Source organism: Mauremys mutica, chromosome 4 (genome assembly GCF_020497125.1).
Source record: "Mauremys mutica isolate MM-2020 ecotype Southern chromosome 4, ASM2049712v1, whole genome shotgun sequence".
Classification (NCBI taxonomy): Eukaryota; Metazoa; Chordata; order Testudines; family Geoemydidae; genus Mauremys; species Mauremys mutica.
In genome coordinates, this window is record NC_059075.1 from 63,125,227 (window position 1) to 63,149,229 (window position 24,003).

The window sequence follows — 24,003 nt, forward strand, 5'->3', positions numbered from 1 at the left end:
CAGAATGAATGAAGGGAGATAGTTAACAATGCTGATACCCAAACTGTCACAATGAGGTTCCACAGCAAGTTCTGCAGCTTTAGGATCATAGAGTAAACAGAGCTCTACCTATGGTATTTACCAGAGTACAGATCTAGTACTACAATTTCTACTTCCTAAGGCAGCCTGAGTGCTGTTGGCATGCTGCCAGTATCTAACATTGAACAGCAATGTTTTATAACATCCCTTCCTCAAATTCCTGGGAGCAATATAAAGAAAGGAAAATCAGGATCCTGATGCCCGAACTAGCTGTTTGTAATATACAGACACAGAATGACTGCAGTGTATTGGCCTCTACAGAATCATAGAAGTGTAGAGCAGGAAGGGACTTCAAGAAGGTAAACCCAGACCATCCCTGACAGGTGTTTGTCCAACTTGTTTTTAAAAACCTTCAGTGATGTAGATTCCACAACCTCCCTCGGAAGCCTGTTCCAAAGTTAAACTACCCTTTTAGTCAGAAAGATTTTCCTACTCTCTAACCTAAATCTTTCTTGCTGCAGATTAAGCCCATTACTTCTTGCCTTACCTTCAGTGCGCATGGAAAACCCACTGTCCTCTTTACAATAGCCCGTAACATATTTGAGACTTGTCAGGTCCCCCCTCAGTCTTCTTTTCTCAAGACTAAACAGGCCCAGTTTTTTAACCTTTCCTCCTCCGTCAGGTTTTCTAAACCTTGTATCATTTTTGTTGCTCTCCTCTGGACCCTTTCTAATTTGTCCCCATCTTTCCTAAAGTGTGGAGCTCAGAAGCAGACACTGTACTCCAGTGAGGCCTCACCAGTGCCGAGTATAGCAGGACAATTATCTCCAATATCTCCCATACAACAGTCCTATTAATACACCCAAGAATGATATTAGCCTTTTTTGCAGCGGCATCACATTTTTGACTCACATTCAATTTGTGATCCACTATAACTCCCAGATCCTTTTCAGTAACACTGTTGTCTAGCCAGTTATTCCCCATTTTGTAGCTATGCATTTTCTTTTTCCTTCCTAAGTATAGTACTTTGCACTTGGCTCCACTGAATTTCATCATGTTGAATTCAGACCAATTCTCTAAATTGCCATGGTCCTGTTGCTTCTAATGCTGTCCCCTCCAAAGTGCTTGCAACCCCTTCCAGCTTGGTGTCATCTGCAAATTTCATAAGTACACTCTCCACTCCATTATTCAAGTCATTAATGAAAATACTGATTAGTAATGGACCCAGGACTGACCCCTGTGGGACCCCACTAGGTACACCCTCCTAGTTTAAGAACAAACCATTGATAACTCCTCTTTGACCACGCTCTTTCAACCAGTTTGCCCCCACCTTATAGTAATTTCATCTAAACCACATTTTCCTAGTTTATCTTTCAAGGATGTCATTTGGGACTACATCAAAAGCCTTACTAAAATCAAATCATCTTTTAGGGACAATGAGAATCATCAAGAACTGCAGGTTTCCTATGGTTATGGGAGGTGTCATCAGGTGGCACTATTACAGTCTTTCAAGTTCTCTTACATAGTGTGTGAGCAAATATTTGGTATTGGCTGTACAGTTAGTCTGGGTTATGCAAGGTTCCGGGTAGAGGGAGCTGTGTGAGCAGCAGTGTTTGCTCTCTGCCTTTATGTATAGTCAATTCTTCTAGCATAATTGCTCTCTGCGAACTGAGCTGGGATTCCTGAGAGAAGAGATTGCTTGCATGCTCTTTGTCCCCATTCACCTGCCAGGACTGGGATGCTGGTATAAATAAAAGTTATATTTAGAACATACCCATATGCTGCATCATTGATGTCTCCCCCCCCCCCCCCCCCCCCCGAGACAACCTACAAAGATTCAGAATTGTACACAGTACAGCTGGTCCTTTAAAATCTCTCCTGCCCTGCAGGGTGAATTCTACTGAATAACCCAGTTCCAGAGTTGCTCTTCCTGCAGAACAGGAAGCCTTTTAAAGAGACAGGACAGCTTATCAGTATATGTTGCAGTGTGTTCTGCAGCCCAAGGTCTGCAGAGAAGGATTTATCTTCCTACAAAAATGTGATGGAGTCCTACATGAAGTGCTTATGTGCTAATTTACTGATCAACGGGAGCATAAAGGACCCTTGCTTCAGACATGAAGTCCTGCTGCTCTGGAGCAGAGAGTGGGTGTGTGAAGTGTTTAGGAAGCCTGGGGAGACCTAGCTTTGAGGAGAGTACTTGTTGCCTTCCCATTTATATCAATCTAGGTTTATATATATCCCCCCTCACCATGGTACCTGAGCACCTGCTGGGAGAAAGAGAAAACTGCAAGAAACAGACACTGGTTTATTTAAGATTCGCAAAGGAAGAAAAAGGTCCAGTTTGGAGAGGGAAGTATCCTGCCTTCCCTGAGCCAAACATCACAAGGCCTAACCTGGATGTAAGGCTTTCTCAAAGCCCTGTCAAGAATATGTATAATCATATGCAGAAAACAATAATAAAATTAATCTTCTAAAGTAATTGACGATAAAAAACGTGATAGACTTCCCAATCCTGCAAAGAAAACAGCCACTCTGCATCGGAAATAATGAAAAGAGGTAGCACTGAATTGGTGATTCTCATCATGCCTCAGCTGGAGAAAAGGACATAAGAGTTGAGGATGCAGCCTGGTAGGAAGGAAGTTTAACAGCTCAGAACTGCAGTTATTTAGTACTCTGAACTCTAAAAAGCAAGACCCCTGGAGTGCAGATTGATTATATTTTTATAATTATATTATATTTGAGCAGTACTCCCTAGTGAACAGAGCACTGGACTGAGACTCAGGAGACCCAGGTTCTAGTCCTGGTTCTGCTACTGGCCTTCTGGATGATCTTGGGCAAGTCACTTCCCTTTTGTGCCTCACTTTCCCTATCTGTAAAATGGGGATAATGATACTGACCCTTCTTCGTAAAGGGCCTTGAGATCTACTGATGAAAAGTATTATCCTAAGAGCTAAGTATTATTCTATTTACTGTTATTACTTACCTTTGACCAGAAGGCACTTAAGGATAGATCTTTCTCCTCCAGTTTAAGTTCAACAAGCATCAATCAGTAAAGAAAAAACCCTCCACTTCAGCCTTGTGGCCTAAGAAGCGGCATGTTAGCAAAATTCTTTTTGTTTAATTAAAAGGAAATACAGAAAATATCCTTTTCTTTATAGAAATGAAGTAGCAAAATGTTCTTGAAAAGTTACAACTACACTATGGTCTGCTTTGAATGGGGACATCAAACTTCTGTCATGACAGTTCAGATACACAATCAGTACATTCAGTTCAAAGTAAACACCATACATGTGAATAGTGGTTATTCCCCAAAAACTTCGTTTTGATTAGATGTGCCCTGAAAGTCACATCTTAAAAATTCTCTGCAAAATGAGGTAATTCCACCCCACAATCAGGGCCAGATTAAACTTTTGTGGGCCTGGCACCAAACATATTTGTGGGCCCCCATTGAGGCAATGGAGCATGGCGTAGGGAGGTCAGTCCCCAGACCAAGGGGCCAGCCAGGGGCATGGCATTACAGGGGCGGCTCCACTCGTCCAGCCCAGTGCGAGGGCACTATTTACAAACCACTAGTTGCCAGATGCACAGTGGCCCTGTGATGACAGCATGCCTTCCCCTCAGGGGGCTGGCCCATGCCACACCACAGAGACCCACCCGACCCACCACCACCCCCAACTCCCTATGACCAGCGCCCCCCCCGACCTCCACCAGAAATGCTCAGCGCCCTGCACACCACTACCCCTGCCTACAGTCCCACCACAACTGTCCAGCACCCCCCACAGAACCCCCACTCCCTATTGCCCCAACACACACACACACACACCTTCCCCCACCCCGTCACAGCCCAGCACACACCCCAAAGACTCCCCAGAGACCCACTCCCTCATGCCCTGCCTTCTGGCTGCACTCACCAGCCCTGCTGGGAGGTGACCGCGTCTGCTGGGCTGAGCTGGCAGTGCAGCCAAGGCTGGTCCCGGGGCCGGGAATTGCTCTGTCCCTTCAGGAATGGTGTGATCAGCCAGGCCAAGACCTGCCCCGGCCGGACTCCCTCTAGAGCCTGGAGGGGCCCAGCCAACCCCCCACACTGTCTGCCCCCCCAGGCAGAGACTGGCCAGGCTTCTGCACCAGTCCCAGGCAGCTCAGCTCCAGGGAGACAGGCAGGGCCCCACAGGCCTGGAGCGAGGTGCACTGGGGTCCTGCCAGAGGGCAGAGAGGAGCAAGGGGGTGGGGCCAAGGGGCGTAGAGGAGCTGGCAGGCAGGCCAAGAGGAGCAAGTGGTGGGTCGGTGGAGGCGCGAGGTCTCAAGGCGCAGTGCAAGTGGAGTAGGCCGGGGCCCCTTCTGAGCATGGGCCCGGCTCCATGGAGCCACTGGCGCCATTGTAAACCTGGCACTGCCCACAATATAACAGCAGCAGTTCACATTTATTCTATTTATTTACATTTAGTAGTTGCACCTATCTCAAGCACTAGCTGCATCACACTATTCCTCTAACACACACACACACACACACACTAACAAAATAAAATTCTTAACAAGGCCTTGACCCAAATATCTTAAAACAAAATAGACCTCCCTAAATCTACCCTTCTGTAGAAAAATAGCCTCCCTTCCTCCGTCTCAGGAAAGGTCTGAGGAAAACAAACCGATGAGTTCTTGCAGCATCGGAAGATCACCAATTCCAGGTTCTGGTGAGCCAAGTTGCAGCAGCAGCAGGAAGCAATTTCCAGAGTCAAAGATCCTTTCCTAAGAACTCCCAGTGCCTTCCCAAATACATTAGAGAGGAGTTAGAGCAATTGCTCTGGTATCACAAGGGGAGAGACCGTCTCTGAAGTTGCTAGGACCGAGCCATCTAGGTGTTTTATTAGTCAAAATCAACACTTGATGTATTACATGCAGCAGATTTTAAAAGGAACTCTGGCATAGACTGAGTTAGGCTGTGTAGAGGAATGTGCCCACTTTATCCATGCCTTGAGCACAGGAGTGTCTGCCAACAAACCAGGATCTTTCTCCAGGACTCGGCACAGTTCCTGATTGGACTTCTACTAACAACTCACCTCTGGCAACCTGGCTTCAAATCCTAGATGGGTCACAATACAGGAGTTTTGTGGCCTTAACCAATCTAGTCCCCAGTGTTCACTTGTCTACATCACCCACACTTCAGCATCCTCTTCTCCCCAGAGGCCCATAACTAAAAACATGCATCATCAGATCAGGATTGTTACACCTCACATAAGCATTTGTACCACCCTGCACAGCAGGAACTTTGATGCATCTGTGACTGTGCTGAATATCAAGAGAGGAACTCCTTTCCCCTCAAAACATACATCTAGTTTGATTTCTCAGTACTGAACATTTGGCAATGAAAGACAAAGGGGGGAGGGATAGCTCAGTGGTTTGAGCATTGGCCTGCTAAACCCAGGGTTGTGAGTTCAATCCTTGAGGGGGCCACTTAGGGATCTGGGGCAAAAATTGGTCCTGCTAGTTAAGGCAGGGGGCTGGACTCAATGACCTTCCAAGGTCACTTCCAGTTCTAGGAAATTGGTATATCTCCAATTATTACCTTTATTACAACTATTGTCATCTCTTTGGGTTTTACAAACTGTAGTGGAGTACAAAAGAGGTTTGGGGGGGTTTGTGGGTTTTTTTGTTTGGGGGTGAGGGCGGTTACACCATATCTAGTGTAAGACTTCAGTGTGAAATGTAGGGAATTTACTGTGCTTCTCCCACTCAAATGAAAGTGGCTTGCAGCTACTTTACCCTTCAGCATTCCTACTTTACTCCTGGGGGAACTCTGCACCAAAAAAATTAAAAATTCTGAAACAAAATTAAAAATTCTATGCACAATATTTTAAAATTCTGCATATTTTATTTGTCATGATAACACAATATAATCACACCACTTTCAATTATTTTTGGTCATTTATTTCAAAATACCTGTCAGCAAGTATGTCTGTAACAATACAGACAACAAACAAAAGAGATTCAGAAAATGTTTTTTTGAGAAATAGATTCCTTACTAGGGATATTAATACATAACTCTGAGTAATAATTCATTAAAACTACAATACATAACTGTATTTCCTGCACCCCTCAGAAGCAGAGCAAAGGCTTGGGGTTGGGGGTAACGGAGAAGGTGAGGGAGAGGGAAGTAAATTGCTGGGAAGGAGCCTGAGTGTAAACTTGGAGGGTTGTTGGGTAGGGGTGGGAAAAGTATGGAACAGGTTTTTTGGGGAGGACAGGAAGTGATTGTTAGGGAGCTTCCCTCATGCAGACCCTGGCTGATCTGTATTCTCAGGCACATCTGCCCCTGTCCCCATGTGTCCTTGCACACCCTGTCTACGTGTGTCTCTCCACCCCCACTCAGATGCCCACTCCCCCACATCACCATGTGGCCCTGCACCCCCTCCCAAATGTCTCTGAGCCCCCAACTCAGCCACCTCCCTGTCACTATGTAGCCCTGCATCCCCACCCCCTTTCCCCATGTAGCACTGCACCTGCCTCCCCCCGTGACCCTGCACTCCCATTCACCCCGTGCCCCACTCTGTCCTCCCCCACTAGCCATTATGAGCCCCTGTCTGAGCCACAGCAGCCCCACATTGTCTGTCTCCCCATAGCCCTGTCTCCTGACCTGGCACAACAGGTGCTGTGAAGAAGGCTCTGCAGGTGCTCTCTCTTCCCTAGTTGGCCAGGAGCTGCTGCTCTGTTCTATCGCCACAGTGCTCTCTGATGGGGAAAAGGCACAACTGCAGAAACTTTCCGGAAAAAGCTTTTTTCTGCATAAAAAATTTAAAATATGCATGGCTTATTAATTATGCATGCACAGTGGCACAGAATTCCCTCAGGAGTACTACTTGAACCATATTCCTTTGGTGCATTGCAGTCCATCCATGTCCTATGCCAAGAAGGTTCTCATTGCCCATTGCCCTTCTTCAGCTTCCTCCTGCTCAGAGCCATATTTAGGGCCTTTAGGAGTATGTCCTTGTTGTTCAGAACATTGTAGCAGTTCACTTCCACCAGCCTGTCAAAGTCATAGGGCTCAAAGGTGAAGTTTAGCGTGCGGTAAGGAGAGTCTTTTCCCTCAATGACAAAATCACCAAAGGATTTCTCATCTTCTGACTCACGTTCTATTCCTGCAACCAGAGAAAAATAAACTGTGAAAGTCGTACTAGAACCCTTTCATTGAATCACCAATGAAGGTCACAGATCAACTAAGCAGGTGTTAACTTTTGCTCACTCTCCTAGTCGGGAATTGCATGAGAAGAGATTTCAGCACCTCAGAGTAGGGTCACAATACTTTAGCTTTCAAACTTTGAGCCAAAGTACCATCTCCACTTCATACTGCCACCACCCTCCAAAAACACAGATTAAAGAGAAAAAAATTGTTTTGTTGCACTAAATCACAGTATTGCACACTATAGGATTAAGCTATAATTTTGAGGTGAGAAATACTAACCTGACTTCAAGGTAACAAAGTTAATTCTTCCTGGAAGGGGCCGCCCACATTAGGATAACAGGTGTGTTTTTAAAACATGTTTTTAACACCCTAATGTAGACAGGGCTACTTGGACTTTAACATGTGTTACCATAATATAGAAAAAGGCCCCCACGCCTTCTGTTGTAACTAAACTTGATTTTAAAATGAGTAATGGGGTTCTATGAAAGGTGTTTCAGGTTCTCAGGTGGAAAAATGGCTGGGAATTCCTAAATTATAATCCTTGAGGCAATGCTAACTGATTGTATTTCAGACCTCTTTATAATGCAAATACAGTGACCATCACACCATCAGGATAAACCCCAGAAATATTAGTTCACATCTACATCTACATCTAGCCATTACATGTGGCAGAACTACTTGGTAAAGAAGGGGTTGGTTCATAAAGGAGCAAATAATTGTCTATTTAGATTCCCCCACACTTTACATAGCTTTTGGGACAGCCCTGTTCCTCCCTTCACCAAAATGAAACACTTCTGTTGCTCTTTCTGTAAAAAAGTAATAGAGCTCAATAGGTTGCAGGGAACTAGGTAAGGGAAAGTTGTGATAATTTATGGTTAGAGAGACAAGGTGAGAGAGGTAGTATCTCTTATTGATAATATTTTCTATCTTTTATTCTTCAGGGCAGGTCCGAGACCCAAGGAAGAGCTCTGTGTAAGCTCAAAAGCTTGTCTCTCTCACCCACAAAAATGGGTCCAATAAAAGATATTACCTCACCCACCTTATCTCTCTGATATCCTAGGACCAATACAGCTATAACTGCATACATTTCATGGTTAGGAAAGTTCAGCCAGTCTCACATTCTAGCTGGCTAATCATACCTGAATACCTTAATCTTAAGGATCTTGATGCACATTCCCTTACCCGGTGCTTTGTATTTCCGGAATGTATCATTCACCAGTGGGAAGTGAAGCACTATGGGAGCTTTTGGGTTTTCATCATCCACAAACATGTAACATTCTTTTGGCTTCTTCTCATCTTCCTCACTCAAGATGATTTGTGGAAAGGGGATTTCCTGTTCTTCACAGTATTTCTGAGTCAACTGTAAAACCTGTGGTTACAGAACAAAAGTCAAACGTTAGGTCCTGTTTTACCCAGAGAAAACAGAAAAATAGAGAATATTTTCCTTCTAACATTATATTTATGGCACTACTATAAACTATTCAATTTTCATAATTAATTTAGGTTATGTAGCAAATATTAAGTATTATTACATTTAGCAAGTTTTTTAAAAACACTTTCATAATATAACAGAAAAGTTAGTCTGTCACTATCATTTTACATAGCCAAACCTATAGTTAGACTTGGAAGGATTGGACTCAGATTTCTCACTTCACTAAAAACAAATAAAATGCTTTCATAATTAAAATTAAAAAATTACAGCGAAGAAAAGTTAACAGTATATCCTATGATGGACTCGTAGACGAGTAATACACTGTGTTGCTGTCACCTTTTTCTGGCAATAAAATAAGGTGTTGACTAATATTAGGATTTTATTACTGAATCTGATGGAGCTCAGTTTCTGTAGACATATTTTGAACAGCAACTAGACTTGATGGTCCTAAGGAAAATATTAAAATCAATAAAAATAAAAATACTTGGAAATAAATTATGTCCCTTAAAATATACTACAAATTAAAATTGAATCATTTAATATATATATTACTGAATTTGACTAGCTGCATGTAATATTTTGTGAACATACATTTGTATACAGCACAAATAGCCTACTGTTAGCACAAAAAAAATCACTGCCACATTCATCTTCCCACGTAACAGTGCATTCTACTAAATGGAATAAGAATGCACAATGGTGTGCCACAAGTCTTATACTGTTAATGGAGATTCACCTTTAGGTAAAGTCTTAGGGGCCTATGCTTTTTAAGTAGAAAGACTGGCATTTTACCACCATTGTCACTGTGAAGTTCCATGTATGAAATTCATGTTGTGACATGAAGTTCACAGTGAATTGCCTGGTCTGACAACTGAAGTCTTGAGTGACCTTAGAGTTATTACAATGTGTCCTACTTCAGGAGACTTTCTATTCAAACATCTTGGACTGATCCATGTTATCATGAAAAATGTATGTTTCCATGCTTCTTTCCCTGTCTAATGCTGCTCACCTCAAATGGAGCATCCCAAGAGTAGTTAAATGACAGGATGACATCTACATCTCTTTCTGGCTGGAGCATCACGGGAAAGGGAGAGTTGATTGAAAAACCACCATCCACCAAGTACAGGCTGTCTTCCATGGGAGTCAGCTGGTTGGGGAAAGCATCAAGGTGTGTACCTAGCAGACCCCCCCGCCCCCCAAAAAAATCACCTTAGTTACCAATAAGATGGGGGAAACATTGGAAATGAGGAAATGAAACAATTACTGAGACCTTAGGGAGAAACTTCTAATACATGTTCTGTACTCCCACACCAAAATCAGACCTGCACTCTGGATATTCCAGAAGCAAAGTAGAAAACAGGTCTGTATCACCAGCTGGGTGATATTATTTCATAGCCAACAAGTTCTCCGACTGTATCAAATTCTCTGCTGCTGGTGTAAATTGGCAGCACTCCACTGACTTCAATGGAGCTATTCCAAACTTATACTAGCAAAGAATTTGGCCCAAAATGCTAAAGTTATGCATGCTTTTAAAATATTAACAGAATATTCAAAACACAGTCTGATTTATTTCAAAATGGCTACCTTTCCAGGCTACAAAATTCCTGTTGTTGACATAATTCCTGTGAAGGTACAAGCCTTGCATGAAGTTGAAGATTTCCCCAGAGGTGACACGGGACTTGAAGAAATCCTGGAAAATTTGTAATAAGGGTCCCCCTGGTATAACCAGACGAGTCTTTAACCGAGTGGCTTCCCGAACATGGAATCTTTGGCAATCATCTATAACACAAGCCATGACAAAGATCAGAATATATTTAAAAGCATGCTCATTGAAGCCTAGCATTTCAAGATACTAATCTTTTCACAAATGAAAGTTCAAACTATTGTCATATGACTGTTTTTCCCCCTACATATATGGGCACTGTAAAAACGTATTAGTCTGAGATCCAAATTAACTGAGTCTATACTGAAGTTTCATCATTTAGGATGTCTTTCAAATCTCACTCATGAGTCATGTAGCCATTCCAAACTGATGCCAATGAAAACTTGGCATATGATCATGGATATGCTCTCATATGGAGACAACAGTCACTAGAAATACTGAACATTCACAACAATATTTCTTATGGCTACAAATGGGAAGTAGTGTAGTGAAACCTAACACTGTGGTATGACAAATGCAGAGTGAGAGAAAGGATGGTCTTTCTACCTGCCTATTGAAGGTACTTATAGACCTCTCCCCATCACCATAATACCTATGCACCTCACAGTCTTTAATGTATTTATCCTCACAGCACTGCTTTGAGAAAAGGAAGTGCTATTATCCCCCCTGCACAGATGTAGAACTGAGGCCCAGAGTGACTTGCCCAATGTTACAGAGAACGTCTATGGCCAAGAAGGGAATTGAACTCAGGTCTCTCAAGTCCCCAGCTAACACTCTAACCACTGGATCTTCCTTCTTCTCTTTGTAGTTTGGATACAGGACTGGGACTCAATTCCCAGATCTACCATCAGCTTCCTATATGACCTTGGACAAGCCACTTAACCTCTCTGCACTTCTGTGCCACAGTTCCCTATCTGTAAAACAGGAGTAACAACACTTTCCTACTGCCCAGGGATGTCACAAAATATTGTAGTCAATGGAACCAGGTAAGGAGGTGGGGCACGAGAGAGAAGTTAATGGTGACCATTATTATTTAATCTACTGTGTAAATATAGGCCATATTGTTGAGAGAAACTACATGACAGAGGAGAGTGGAATGCAGCTTTAGAGAAACTGTGTTAACGATCCAGCCCAGCTGAGGCTTGTCTGTCCTTGGACATTCCACAGGACTTCTTAAATTTTAGAGTTACATTAATGTGATCGTTCTGAAAATAAACCTCTAGAAAACTCAGTTTTTAAACAAAAATTGACTATTTTACGGGGTACTGAATGGCCTTACCTATGACTCTGATTACATCTTTCAAAGAATCTAGAAAGCTCAGTCCTGAACCAACCATCTTCAGAAAGACATCATCCAGACTTGCAGCAAAGGCACTGCCCCACATTCCTATAGGCAGAGGAACGAGTAGTGGAGACAGAAATAAAGAAGGATTTAGCACCTTCGTAGGCTTCTTAAACCCAGTACAGTCAATAGAGGCTCTACCATCGGGTCACTGCCTGTTACCGAGTGGGCTGCACCGTAAGAGGAGTTGAGCCCTACGCCTAATTATCCCTTTCCAAAGTGATGGGTTAGGCGTCGGGCAGTGGTTGGGTCAGGTGAGCAGGCATCAGGTAATAGTAGCTCAGGGATAGTACCATCCTGTACGAGGGATTCTACTCTATCAGAGAAAGGGAGACTAGGGAAGACCTAAAGGAGACATCTCTACAGAGAGGCCCAGTCTGGGGTACTCCCAAAAGAGAGATCTGGGATATGTCATGTTAATTTTGATGGCATATATGGGCCCAAGGAGTCAAAGGTGTTAACATGACCCTGAAACTGTCCAACAATAAAGAGTTTTAAACAAGGTTCAGAATTTGGTAGAGAGAGTGCTTGCTTAACACCATGGAGAACACACCATTAAACAGTCTTTCAACCTTTTATTAAAGATATAGAAAAGAAGGAAAAACAGATAAAGCATTTGAAATGTAAAGTATTAAGGTTTTTATTTTAACCATAACTCTTATCCCCTTTTCCTTTAGCTATAGAGAGATTTTATAAGGAAAACCCTTTGTTTGACAGTCTTTTTGGGGAAAAGAGATGTTAATTGAGTTAGGCTGGAACTGTTATTGAAGTTCAATCTTGTTTGCTAAAGACAAAACAAGACAAACACACACAAAAGGGGAGAGAAAAGAATAGTAGAGATGCAAAATGCAAATTCTGTCTCTGATGTTGCATCCATTTGCAACTGCATTGCTGGAAAAATACAGCCACAGCACATGACCTTATCAGCCATTCCAAGACCTGGCAAACTTGTACCAGCATCTGGCTGCTTAGGGAACAACTGCAGCTTTTGTCAAAGGCTCACAACAGTGTTGCAAAACATAGTCTTAGCCAGCTAAGCCGGACTCAGACAGTAGGAAAAAAGAAATGGGTAGGAAAGAAAAGAAATAAGGCAGGGAAGGAAAAGGACACAAGAGATGGTGAGGAGACAGTCTCATATCCCAGTGAGTGTTTGGGATTCAGCCAGAGCCAGTAGAGGTGGCAATGTCATTGGGGTCCCTCTCTTGGCCCAGTCTGGTAGAATCTCTCTGGATCAGGACAACAAAGGCCCAATGGTGTCACTGTGGACCTCTGGGTCCCTGGAGTCAATGGAGGCGGCAGGCCAGGACAGTGAAGCTCACTCCTCCTTCCTCTTCTTTCAGTTAGCAAATTTTGTGCAATTAGAAAGTTTGCAACCCTTATCAGGAGCAATACCCCAACAAGAGTATTAGGAACCCATGGGGGCATAATGGACTGCTAAGCCTTGAGAAAAAAGCTGAGAGATTCTACTTTTGAGTTAAACTGTTATTTTATATTAATAAGTCAGATGCCAAGAAGGGGTGAGTACTTCAAGAGCACCAGTTATGGTGGTTTGTTTAACTGAGCAAGGGGGAAACTGAGGCATGAGCCAGTTCTGACACTAAATGAAGCTTTCCTATTTCCCTTTCAAAACCAGCCACATTAGAGCATACCCTGCAGATAGCAGATCCTGGGCTCTGGACGTTTCCGGATCAGCCTCCCCATGAAGAACTCACTGTCAAAGTCTTCTGTTCGGACAAAGGCTCCATACTTCCGGAATCCAACCTCATAGGGAGTGAACTCACACCACTCTGAGAGTAAGACAGCAGATCAACCGTTATCTCAGGAACACTCTGAAGTGCATAGTCTCATTATCCTATTCTTATAGGAGTGGTTAAAGAAGAGTCTCTCTTCTTCCAGCATCACCTATCAGCAATTTCTTCCCCATAAAACCCCATATATAGTAGAATTAGTGTGGCTGTCTTGGGGGAACAGACAGCTGGATCTTCCAGAAAGGCTCTGTAGGAACTCCCTGTGCAGCAAGGTTTGGGGACTAATCAAACCAGTGGTATGCAGATCCACTAGCCATTGTCCCTTGCAGAGTAGGGGCACAAGAGCAGCAGGAACAATTGACGTCTCAGGGCTGCAGCCGCCACCAAAGAGTACCTCCATTTCTGCTCTATGGCCTGCGTTCGTGAATTCCTTAGCCTAGTCCCCATGAATAGTCCCTGCACCAAGCTCAGCTATTCAGCATTAGCACATGTTTGGGTATGGAGGGGAAGAGAAAAAGGATTTAACGTCTAGAACTGGGGAGGGGTAACCCTCTCAGATGAGAGCTCCTTAGCTATACCACAATTTAGGATTTTTCACTATATCTTACAATTATGGCAATGAGAGCAACTTGACTGTCTAGATGTTTGTCAGAGAATGGGCTCCCTCACCCTGGATTTCTCTTTGCAAGCAGCCCTCTCACACATTTACCTAAGTTCACCACAGTGGACTTTATTTACAACATCTTATGCAGCTTCATGTCCCATCACCATAAGGGACAGCTTCAAAGCACCCCGGTGGCACAGGAAAGGGAGGTGAAGGGGGAAGAAGTCTCACCTGTCTGAGATCCTGAGCTTCTTTGCCCGTCCTTCCAGCCTTCCCCTACTTTCTCCCATTTAACAGTTCTGAGCTAACATGATTAATCCCCTTGTTAACTGGTTAATCACCCAGTCCTAATCAATTATCTCCCAATTTGGTCCATGAGGAAACCTTACAACGTGGTGAGCCAGCCCTAGGCTACTCCCACTCTCAGGCCTGGTCTACACTACGCGTTTAAACCGGTTTTAGGAGCGTTAAACCGATTTAACTCCAGACCCGTCCACACTAAGAGGCCCTTTATATCGATATAAAGGGCTCTTTAAACCGGTTTCTGTACTCCTCCCCAACGAGAGGAATAGCGCTAATATCGGTATTACCATATCAGATTAGGGTTAGTGTGGCTGCAAATCGACGGTATTGGCCTCCGGGCGGTATCCCACAGTGCACCACTGACCGCTCTGGAGAGCAATCAGAACTTGGATGCAGTGGCCAGGTAGACAGGAAAAGCCCCGCGAACTTTTGAATATCATTTCCTGTTTGCCCAGCGTGGAGCTCCGATCAGCACAGGTGGCGATGCAGTCCGAAATCAAAATCCAAAAAGAGCTCCAGCATGGACCGTACGGATGTGATCGCTGTATGGGCAGGCAAATCTGTTCTATCAGAGCTCCGTTACAGAAGACGAAATTCCAAAGCATTTTTAAAAAATCTCCAGACAGAGGCCACAGCAGGGACTTAGCACACTGCTGCATGACAAACGTAACGGAAAGCCAAAGAATCAAATGGACGCTCATGGAGGGAGGGAGGGGGGACTGAGGACTCAAGCTATCCCACAGTTCCTGCAGTCTCTGAAAAGCATTTGCATTCTTGGCTGAGCTCCCAATGCCTGTAGTGTCAAACACATTGTCCGCAGTGGTTCAGGGCATAGCTCGTCAATTTACCCCCCTCACCCACCCCCAGAAGTAAAAGGGAAAAAAATCCTCTCTTGACTCTTTTAAATGTCACCCTATGCTTACTGAATGCTGCTGATAGACGCGATGCTGCAGCAGCCAACGGCAGCATCCTCACCCCCCCTCATGGGTGGCTGATGGTACAATATGGCTGATATCCATCGTCATCATCAGCCTTGTGGCAGATGGTGCAGTACAAAAGGACTGGTATCCGTCCTCATCATCAGCCCGTGAGTGCTCCTGGCTGGCCTCCGGTGAGGTCAGCTGGGGGCGCCTGGGTAAAAAACTCCTAATCATTCCCAGTAGATGGTACAGAACAGCTGGTAACCATCTTCATCATAGCAACAGGGGGCTGAGCTCCATCAGCCCCCGCCTTTCATGTGTAAAGAAAAGATTCTGTTCTGCCTGGGCTATCATAGCAGCGGGATGCTGGGCTCCTCTCCCCCACACTGCTTAATGTCCTGTCTGGACTATCATAGCAGCTGGAGGCTGCCTTCCCCTCATTTTATCTCACTAACAAGTCACTGTTTCTTATTCCTGCATTCTTTATTACTTCATCACACAAATGGGGGGACACTGCAACGGTAGCCCAGGAAGGCTGGGGGAGGAGGGAATCAACAGGTGGGGTTGTTGCAGGGGCACCCCCTGTGAATGGCATGCAGCTCATCATTTCTGCGGGATCTGACACGGAGCAGCTGTGCTCTCTGGTTCTCTGATACACTGGTTCTCTAGTACACTTGCCCCATATTCTAGGCAGGACTGATTCTATTTTTAGATACCATAAAGGAGGGATTGACTTGGGCAGTCATTCCCATTTTTGTCTTTTGCGCCCCCAGCCGATCTCGGCCAGAGGCACCTATGACAGCAGCAGATGGTGCAGCACAAAAGGACTGGTAACTGTCATCTCATTGCCAAATTAAAAATGGCATAGTAGATGGTACAGAACGGCTGATAACCATCTCTGCTATCATGCAAAAGCAAATGAATGCTGCTGTGTAGCACTGCTGAATCACCTCTGTCAGCGGCATCTAGTACACATACGGTGACAGTGACAAGAGGCAAAACAGGCTCCATGGTTGCCATGCTATGGCGTCTGCCAGAGCAATCCAGGGAAAAAGGGCACCAAATGATTGTCTGCCGTTGCTTTCCCGGAGGAAGGAGTGACTGACGACATTTACCCAGAACCACCCACGACAATGATTTTTGCCCCATCAGGCACTGGGCTCTCAACCCAGAATTCCAACGGGCGGGGAAGACTGCGAGAACTATGGGATAGCTACGGAATAGCTACCCGGAGTGCAACGCTCCAGAAATCGATGCTAGCCTTGGACCGTGGACGCACACCACCAATTTAATGTGCTTAGTGTGGCCGCGTGCACTTGATTTTATACAATCTGTTTTACTAAACCGGTTTATGTAAAATCGGAATAATTCCGTAGTGTAGACGTACCCTCACATTGTTCAACGATGAAAACAGTAGTTGAAGTTCACCAGCAATTCCACATTTTTTAGATTGATTTTTCTGAGCAGCAATTTTTAAATATTTCTTTTTGGTGTCATTAAGTTGTGAAATAGCATGCAGCTATTTAAAAACAATAGCACAGAGCATTATTAAGCCATGCCAGAACTTAACAGTGGTATCCGAACACAGCCTCCTGGGTCCTAGTGCCAGTTGTGCTCCCCTTCTGTGTGCTGGGAGCCTTCCTGTCTTCTGTGCAACAGTGAGTGCTCGCAGTGGGGCTGGGTAAGCAGGGGTGGAGGGAGTGAGGGGGTTGGAGGAAGAGGCAGTGGGGAAGGAAGGGGGTGGAATAGGGCAGGGGAGGGGAATGTGGGACTGAAGGGAGGGGGATGGAGATGAACAGGGGATGGGGAATCATGGGGGGAAGCGAGAGCCCGGCACGCGGCATCCCCTCGGAAGCAGCTGGGGCTCCCCCGTTAAGCAGGCCCATCAAAACGCTCGCCCTGACAAACCCTACCCCTGGACCCTTCTGACAAGCCCCCCACACCCAGACCCCCACCCCACTGAGCCCCACCTGGCTACACCTGGACGCCCATCCCATCAAGCCCCAGTTCCCCAGCACCTGAATCCCCCCACTGAGCCCCCACACCCAGACCCCTGCCAAGCCACATCTCCCCACACCCAGAGCTCCCCTCCCCCCACTGAGCCCAACCACCATCATCTGGATCCCCTGCAGAGTCCCACTGCCCCTGCCCCAACAAGCCCCTGTACATCCAGATCTCCCACTGAGCTGCCCAAACCCAAATTGCCCCAACACAGAAACCCCACACCTGGATCCCCCCCACACTAAGCCCCTCTAAACTTGGATCCTGCTGGGCTGAGCCTGCCTACCCACACCTGGTGGGTCTGGCACAGAGGGGCAGGGCCCCAGGGTGTTTCTGGGGCAGGCCGGCTCTTGCACTGTGTCAAGGTCAGGTGCAGCCTCACTGCTGAGTCCCTGTACTGGGGGATCTGGGAGCTTCAGGGTGATCTCCCACCTCAATGCAGCCAGTGGCCTGTGCTCCCCATTGCCATGCTGGAATCACATTTATTTGACAAATAAGATTTGCAGAATTTTTAAATATTGTGCGTACAATTTTTTATTTTTTGGTGCAGAATTCCCTCAGTGATATAGCTATGGAGAACACAGGTGAAGGTGAACTTTGCCAAGCAGTGTCCAGTTTGATATATTAGCTATTGGGCTCCCAAATACTGGCTAATCAGCACCTCATGTCTCATGCTCATTATCCAAGCTTCAGGGAATGGGGAAAGGTGGAGATGCAAAGGGGATTAAGTCTCAGTGGGGAGGAGTTACTTACAGATTTTAAAATAGAAAAATAAACCTGTCTCATTTATACCTGCAAAGTCGTCATCGCTAATATTGGGCCTCACATTGATTGCTGCATAGATGGGATAGGGGTTCTGTGCCCTCTTCACTGCTTCCTGTTGGTCAGACAGCTTTGACAAGTCTTCCTGGTTATAACAGGGAAAGAAAAAAAGCTTAATATTTCTGGTGCTCTGCTAGAGCCATATAGCCCCATGCTCCTGTATTCTGGAGCTCTCTCACTTTCCAACCTCAGCTATAACCATATCACAGGCTCTGAAGCTCCTCTCTCCCCAGTGTAGGGCTCATTATATTTTACTAGAATACTTACATGGCCTAGATATTTTTAATTTTACAGGCATTCTTCACTAGTTAATTGCTGTTTTAATCAGATTCCAATTTGTGATTTCACCTAACTGTATCACTTTACATTCGGTTTTTGAAAAAACATATTGCTAAACATATGTCACTATATTTTCTGAGCCTTCACATTCCAAATGGCTGTCAAATGAATGGCTTGTGAAGTAATTTCAAATAAATACCTAGCTCTTACATAGCATTTTTCATCTATAGATCTCAAAGTGCTTTATACATTAGGTAAATATCATTATCCCCATTTTATAGATAGGAAAACTGAGGCAAAAAACTCCCATGTTTCTCCCAAGACTCCTCTAATCCCCAGAACAATTCTATACAATTTACGCATACACAAGGAGAAATCATTTTCCAGAGCACAAATAGGTGAATATGTTGAGGTCCTAATTTGAAGGCAAACAGCAATACACTTCAGAGTCTAGAATTCTTTACCTTCTGATATAGAAAATACTCTATAATAAGGCCCCACAAGTCTGTGAAAGAGACTTTCCGTCCACCATTCTCCATTGAGTTCAGCTCCTGGAAGTAATATTTCAATCGTTCTGATGAAAATGCCCCTGCTTTGCTACTAGATACATTATCCCTGGCATTGCTGATTGCACCTTGGAGGTCCTTACAGGACCAATCTGCGTCTTGATACAGTGCAGACAAACACCTGAAAAACATTTACATCAAGATCAGTGAATGATATTAAACATCAAATTCCAGCTAAGTATTGTTACTATTGCAGTATTGAACTGAGAACTGTAGAACTCTGACAACCTAGAAGACTAAATGCTAAAGCTAACAGGCATTATGAGATGGAGTTTTAAGTTCTAAAATACGCTGGGGAACCTGAGACCAACCTCACTGTTATCACTCTGTCAGCTCATCTACCACTCAGGGTTGTTCTGGAGAGCAGATTTAGCTAATGTTTGTATACTAATTAGCATTAGCTACTCATCCTCACAACAGCCCTGAGAGCTAGGTATTGTATGGGGTTCCAAACAGAGCCAGGGTAACTGGCTTCCTCCTCTGCACAGCAGAGAATCTGGCTTGGCAAACCTCCCTACACCAATGTATAAGCTAGAGTTTTAGATGAGGAGCAGTACATATTTATTTACATTAAGTTATTTTCCATAACTTTTCCATAAAGGGGGTGAATTTTGAAGGTGCAAATGGGAGTTAAGTATCCAACCCTCAATGGGAGCTGGGCATCTACTTCCTCTTTGTGCTTTTGAAAATCTCCCCCAAAGTGTTTTCTTTCTGTAATGCAATTATATAGCTTCTACTAGACCCACTGCTGTAGGTATTAAAAATAATAATGAAACTCTCTTTTTTAATCACCCAGAACATTATGACTGTCAATATCTGATAGACAATAGCAATATATTGGACTTACTGTTTTTTAAAGATTACGTGCATTAAATCTAACATCTCACTTGGAGCTACACAAACCCTATCCAGCTAGAAGTTTCAGGGGCCATCATTGCATATTGCGCACCAAGTAGAACCTGAAATTCCACACAGATACGTTGTGCTGTCCAAAAGGCCGAGCTGCTGAAGCCCTGACAGGCTGCCATAGAATGATGTCAGTGCTCTAGTCCCACCACCAGATCCCAAAACTGCTACCACTGGGACCTGTAGAGAGGCGAGAAACCAGGAAATGACACATTCTGAGTTAATTTTTGATCTGCTGTTTAATTTTATATTTATTTACTCTTTACTTATGTAAGAATGAGACCCTTAAAACACAGGAATAGTTATATTCCTGTTAATATGCTGATTAAATTCCAGTATACAGGTTAATCATGACTGATATTTTAGTGATATAGATCATAAAGATCGTAGTATTGTCTAGAAGTTGTCCATTTTCTGAAAAGAGGTGTGATGTATATTATGTTCCCCAAATGCTAGTCATTTAATCACACGCCTTGCGATAGCACATCAAGCCTACACTGTTGTAAGCAAAAAATACAGTAATCATTTCTGTAGCACTAGTACCTAAGACCCCAAGCAGAGATCAGGACTATTGTACCAGGCACTGTGTACACAGACATTCCTTCTGCCCTTTAATACAGTTCTAATTCCCTCAAACTGGGGGCAGGTTACAACCATGAGCTTTGCCGGGTACAAAGGCTGGCTTTATTTTAACATCCTGACAGCACATGATGCAGTAGTTCTAGATAAGAGAATCCAAAGAAATTCTGGAACCTCAAATCCCAAAAATGTTCATCAACCTTTCTGGAAATGTTTTTGGTTTTTGTAAAATTACTTTTTGTTCCATAAAAGGAACATCTACAAAAAACAAAAAAAGTCTGAAAAGATACCAAAATCTAAAACTCAAAATTCTTGGTCTCTAAAGAGAAACTCACCCTGGGCTATGCTGTGAATGTTCTGTGAATGGAGGAAAGTCCTGTTGTTTACCTGCAAAGAGCCCTAAATGTTTAAATGATTACCAGTCATAGTGGCTCTACAGCCATCTCTAAACACTGTGCTTCATACCTCATCTTTCCCAGGGGCTTCTCTTAACTTAAGTGTCTTCATTAGTGCCTGAGAAACTATTTTCTTCCTCTTGTCCAAAAATTCTCTCTCTTCTTCACAGAGGCCAAAACCAAGGCGTACATCAAGATCCCAAGTGCTGATTACAGAAACAGGGGTTAAAAAGAAATTCGGAGTTTTCATAAATCTAAAGGGCTTGAAACCCCTTGAAAAAGGGTGTGTGGTAATCTTATCTAAGCAAATATTCTAGGCTTACAGTCAAATCATTGTATCCAACACAAAACATGACATCCAATATTCCATTAAAAAACAGAAGAGCATTTTTTGGTTAAAAGTGAACTTCGCTCATCCTCACTATTTTAAGTTTGTAGTAAATTCAATCCTGCAGTGTCCAAAGACCAGGATTTGATAGTTTTGTACAAATAAAATTAAAGTTATGATTGGTTTAAAGAAAGAGATAACTGTGCAGGGGCTGGGGATGTCTTTAGCCTAGGGGAAGAATCTAAGAGGGAGGTAGTGGGAGGATGCAGGTTCAAAGGTTGGATTCACTGTGAGAAGTACAGCAAAGGAGGTGTCAGGATTAAGATGATAGTTTTAAAAGGATTTTAGCCAGTTTAAGAGAAGAAAACATCTTACTATGGGATTGTAGACGAGGGTTGGATCAGAAACTAATCATGGCTATGTTAAGAGGCAATTAGGAAGAGCTTATAATTTAAAAAAATATATATATATAATAGAACAAAACATGAATCTATCTACCCCTTACCCTGATCTGTTTTGCTTCTATGCACTAATCCTTTCCTCAACTTTTTTTTTTAATTTTAATTTTATTTTAGATTGTAAAATTCTTTGTGCCAGGAGCTGTAACTTCCTCTTTGTCTGTACAGCTCCCAGCACATTTTGGGCACATTAGTGGTAATAATACACATTTAGCTGTTCATTTTTTAGGCCTAATCCCTAGGAATTTATGAAAAATTTGTTCAGATTTCAGGCCCTTTCCTGCTACAAGTGCAACAAAGAATAATTTCACAGTGAAAATCAAAATAGAATTTGGTTAGCAGAAGAAAAAATATCCAACAAAAACCCAAGAAAGCCTCTAGTAAAATGAATGTGCTTCAGGAGCAGTTAACACAGTCACTCAGATCATTCACTGAGAGTGAATGATCCGAAGAAGTGAGCTGCAGCTCATGAAAGCTCATGCTAAAATAAATTTGTTAGGCTTTGGCTACACTTACACTTCAAAGCGCTAAGTGTAGTCAAAGCGCCAGCGCTGGGAGAAATCTCTCCCAGCGCTGTCCGTACTCCACCTCCCTGTGGGGAATAACGGACAGCGCTGGGAGCCGCGCTCCCAGCGCTGGGGCTTTGACTACACTGGCGCTTTGCAGCGCCGCAATTTGCAGCGCTGGAGAGGGTGTGTTTTCACACCCTGCTGCAGCGCTGCAAATTTGTAAGTGTAGCCAAGCCCTTAGTCTTTAAGGTGCCACAAGTACTCCTGTTCTTTTTGCGGATACAGACTAACACGGCTGCTACTCTGAAACCTGTCACTGAGAGTAAAGTATTTCCTTATCATAGGATCTGCAAGGAACATACTCACCTCTGAGGCTCTGACTTACCTCTTTTCAGCCTTCACACTCAGATCCAAACTTTGTCCCTGGAAAAATATAATAAATCCCTGAACCAAAGGTAGTTTCACAGGTGCGCCTACTAACAGGGCATGGAGAATGCCTTCACCATTATTATCAAATATTATGCAAGATAAGCACTTCCACCAGCAAAAGCAAATACACAGCACACCTTATTTTCTCCCTGTGACTGTTTTAGTGCAAATAGACTTCTCTTAAAAGCTGTTACATTGGAGTAATATAAAGTTGGAGGACAGGGGAAGAGTGCAAGTATTATTCCTCTTGTGCACTTTTGGCTTTTCTTTCCTCTCTTTCACAGCCTATTTAATTTTTCCTTTACTTCTGCAAACTGATGGGCACTGATGCTTATTTTGCAGGAATCAGCCCTGAAAATGGCACATCTGAGAATGACTGTGTTGAACAGTCTGCAGTGATTAACTCTATGACATCATTCCAAGAAATGCAATCTTCTTGAGGTGTTAATTTTAAAAATTACAGCAAAACCTGGTAGATGTCAAGAGTTCAGTTAAGTCTTCAGTTATGGCAACACTGGCTTTTAGTCCCAAACTTTAAAAATGCCTACTTCTAAATGTTGGAATCTTTATCCCAAGAGTATTAAAATACACGCAAAAATATTAGCGGGTTACCTCTCCTAAAGGAACAGCCATGTCTACTTTCTGTCCAACAGGAAGTGATTTAACTGGTACAGTTCCCTGTCCCAGAAGTGTAGTGTGCTTTTCCAGATCAGAGCTTATTTCATCCTAGTAACAAAAAAGAGTAATTCTACAGTCACCGAAAAATAGTTTTCATTAAAATAGTCATTTTGCCTGTGAAAATATAGAACCAGAACTGTCACAAAGAGGAGTTATTCACATACTGCAACTCACTATAACTCTTTAGAAGAAGGTCTTATGATATCATGTATTTGACCACCTTACAGGCTCTCTGTCCACCAAGCCTTCTTCCTTGGGACTATTTCCATCATTCCAACCTCTAAATAACTTCAGAAATCTAACTGCTCTCTTTTTAAAATCAATCTGTCACAAAAATGTGTCTCTCACCCCCAAATGGGGAATTTTCCTCCAAAACAGTTACCCTGGTCTGAGGCCAGTAATGGACAATATGCAGTGCTGCATTCCTGATGGGTTTAAAGTCCAATATATTGTGGCGTGTTTCAAACAGCACTTCATTCTAGCCCTGGAAGGTCCATTGATATCAGACTCTAGAGTCATGACATTTTGTCTAGAAAAGCTATTTTAGTTATATTTGGGAGGTTCATTTTTTACATAGTTAGTAAAGCCTACAGAATTTGATTCATGATAACTGAAGCACCTTGTTTTACAAGGGAGGGATACAAAACACCAATCCCAATAGAAAAATATTTGTGTTTAAAAATTGTAAAATAGTTTTTCCGTAGCACTTATCACACGCCTAATACATGATAGCATAGCATAAAGGTTTGATGTTAATTATTTGCGCAACTAAATTCATGCTGATAAAACCTTTATTCTATATCACACTAGTGTGGGAGGATGGATGGGGCTGGGGTGGGGGGGGGTGGG

At 43.5% G+C, this 24,003-nt stretch overlaps 2 protein-coding genes across 3 annotated transcripts in view; both read right to left on the reverse strand.

Annotated features, from left to right (window-relative positions):
- The window catches only part of LOC123368087 (cytosolic phospholipase A2 zeta-like), a 53,329-nt gene extending 49,216 nt beyond the window's left edge, over nt 1–4,113 (reverse strand). Inside the window, exons 1-2 of one of the 2 annotated variants that reach the window (XM_045012577.1) lie at nt 3,930–4,113; nt 3,002–3,101 (exon numbers count right to left, since the gene is read on the reverse strand). The gene's annotated coding sequence lies outside the window, so the exon portion shown is untranslated. The remainder of the gene's footprint in view (nt 1–3,001; nt 3,102–3,929) is intronic. The other variant, XM_045012581.1, reaches the window with a different exon arrangement.
- Nucleotides 4,114–6,628: 2,515 nt separating this feature from the next.
- LOC123369735 (cytosolic phospholipase A2 zeta-like) overlaps nt 6,629–24,003 on the reverse strand; it is a 35,981-nt gene continuing 18,606 nt past the window's right edge. Inside the window, exons 9-20 of the mRNA XM_045015656.1 lie at nt 23,089–23,202; nt 22,433–22,470; nt 20,823–20,958; nt 19,822–19,958; nt 18,771–18,993; nt 17,998–18,112; nt 13,279–13,416; nt 11,567–11,674; nt 10,209–10,403; nt 9,634–9,800; nt 8,375–8,561; nt 6,629–7,148 (exon numbers count right to left, since the gene is read on the reverse strand). Of these exons, the coding sequence (XP_044871591.1) occupies nt 6,928–7,148; nt 8,375–8,561; nt 9,634–9,800; nt 10,209–10,403; nt 11,567–11,674; nt 13,279–13,416; nt 17,998–18,112; nt 18,771–18,993; nt 19,822–19,958; nt 20,823–20,958; nt 22,433–22,470; nt 23,089–23,202 (1,779 nt within the window). The 3' untranslated portion in view covers nt 6,629–6,927. The remainder of the gene's footprint in view (nt 7,149–8,374; nt 8,562–9,633; nt 9,801–10,208; nt 10,404–11,566; nt 11,675–13,278; nt 13,417–17,997; nt 18,113–18,770; nt 18,994–19,821; nt 19,959–20,822; nt 20,959–22,432; nt 22,471–23,088; nt 23,203–24,003) is intronic.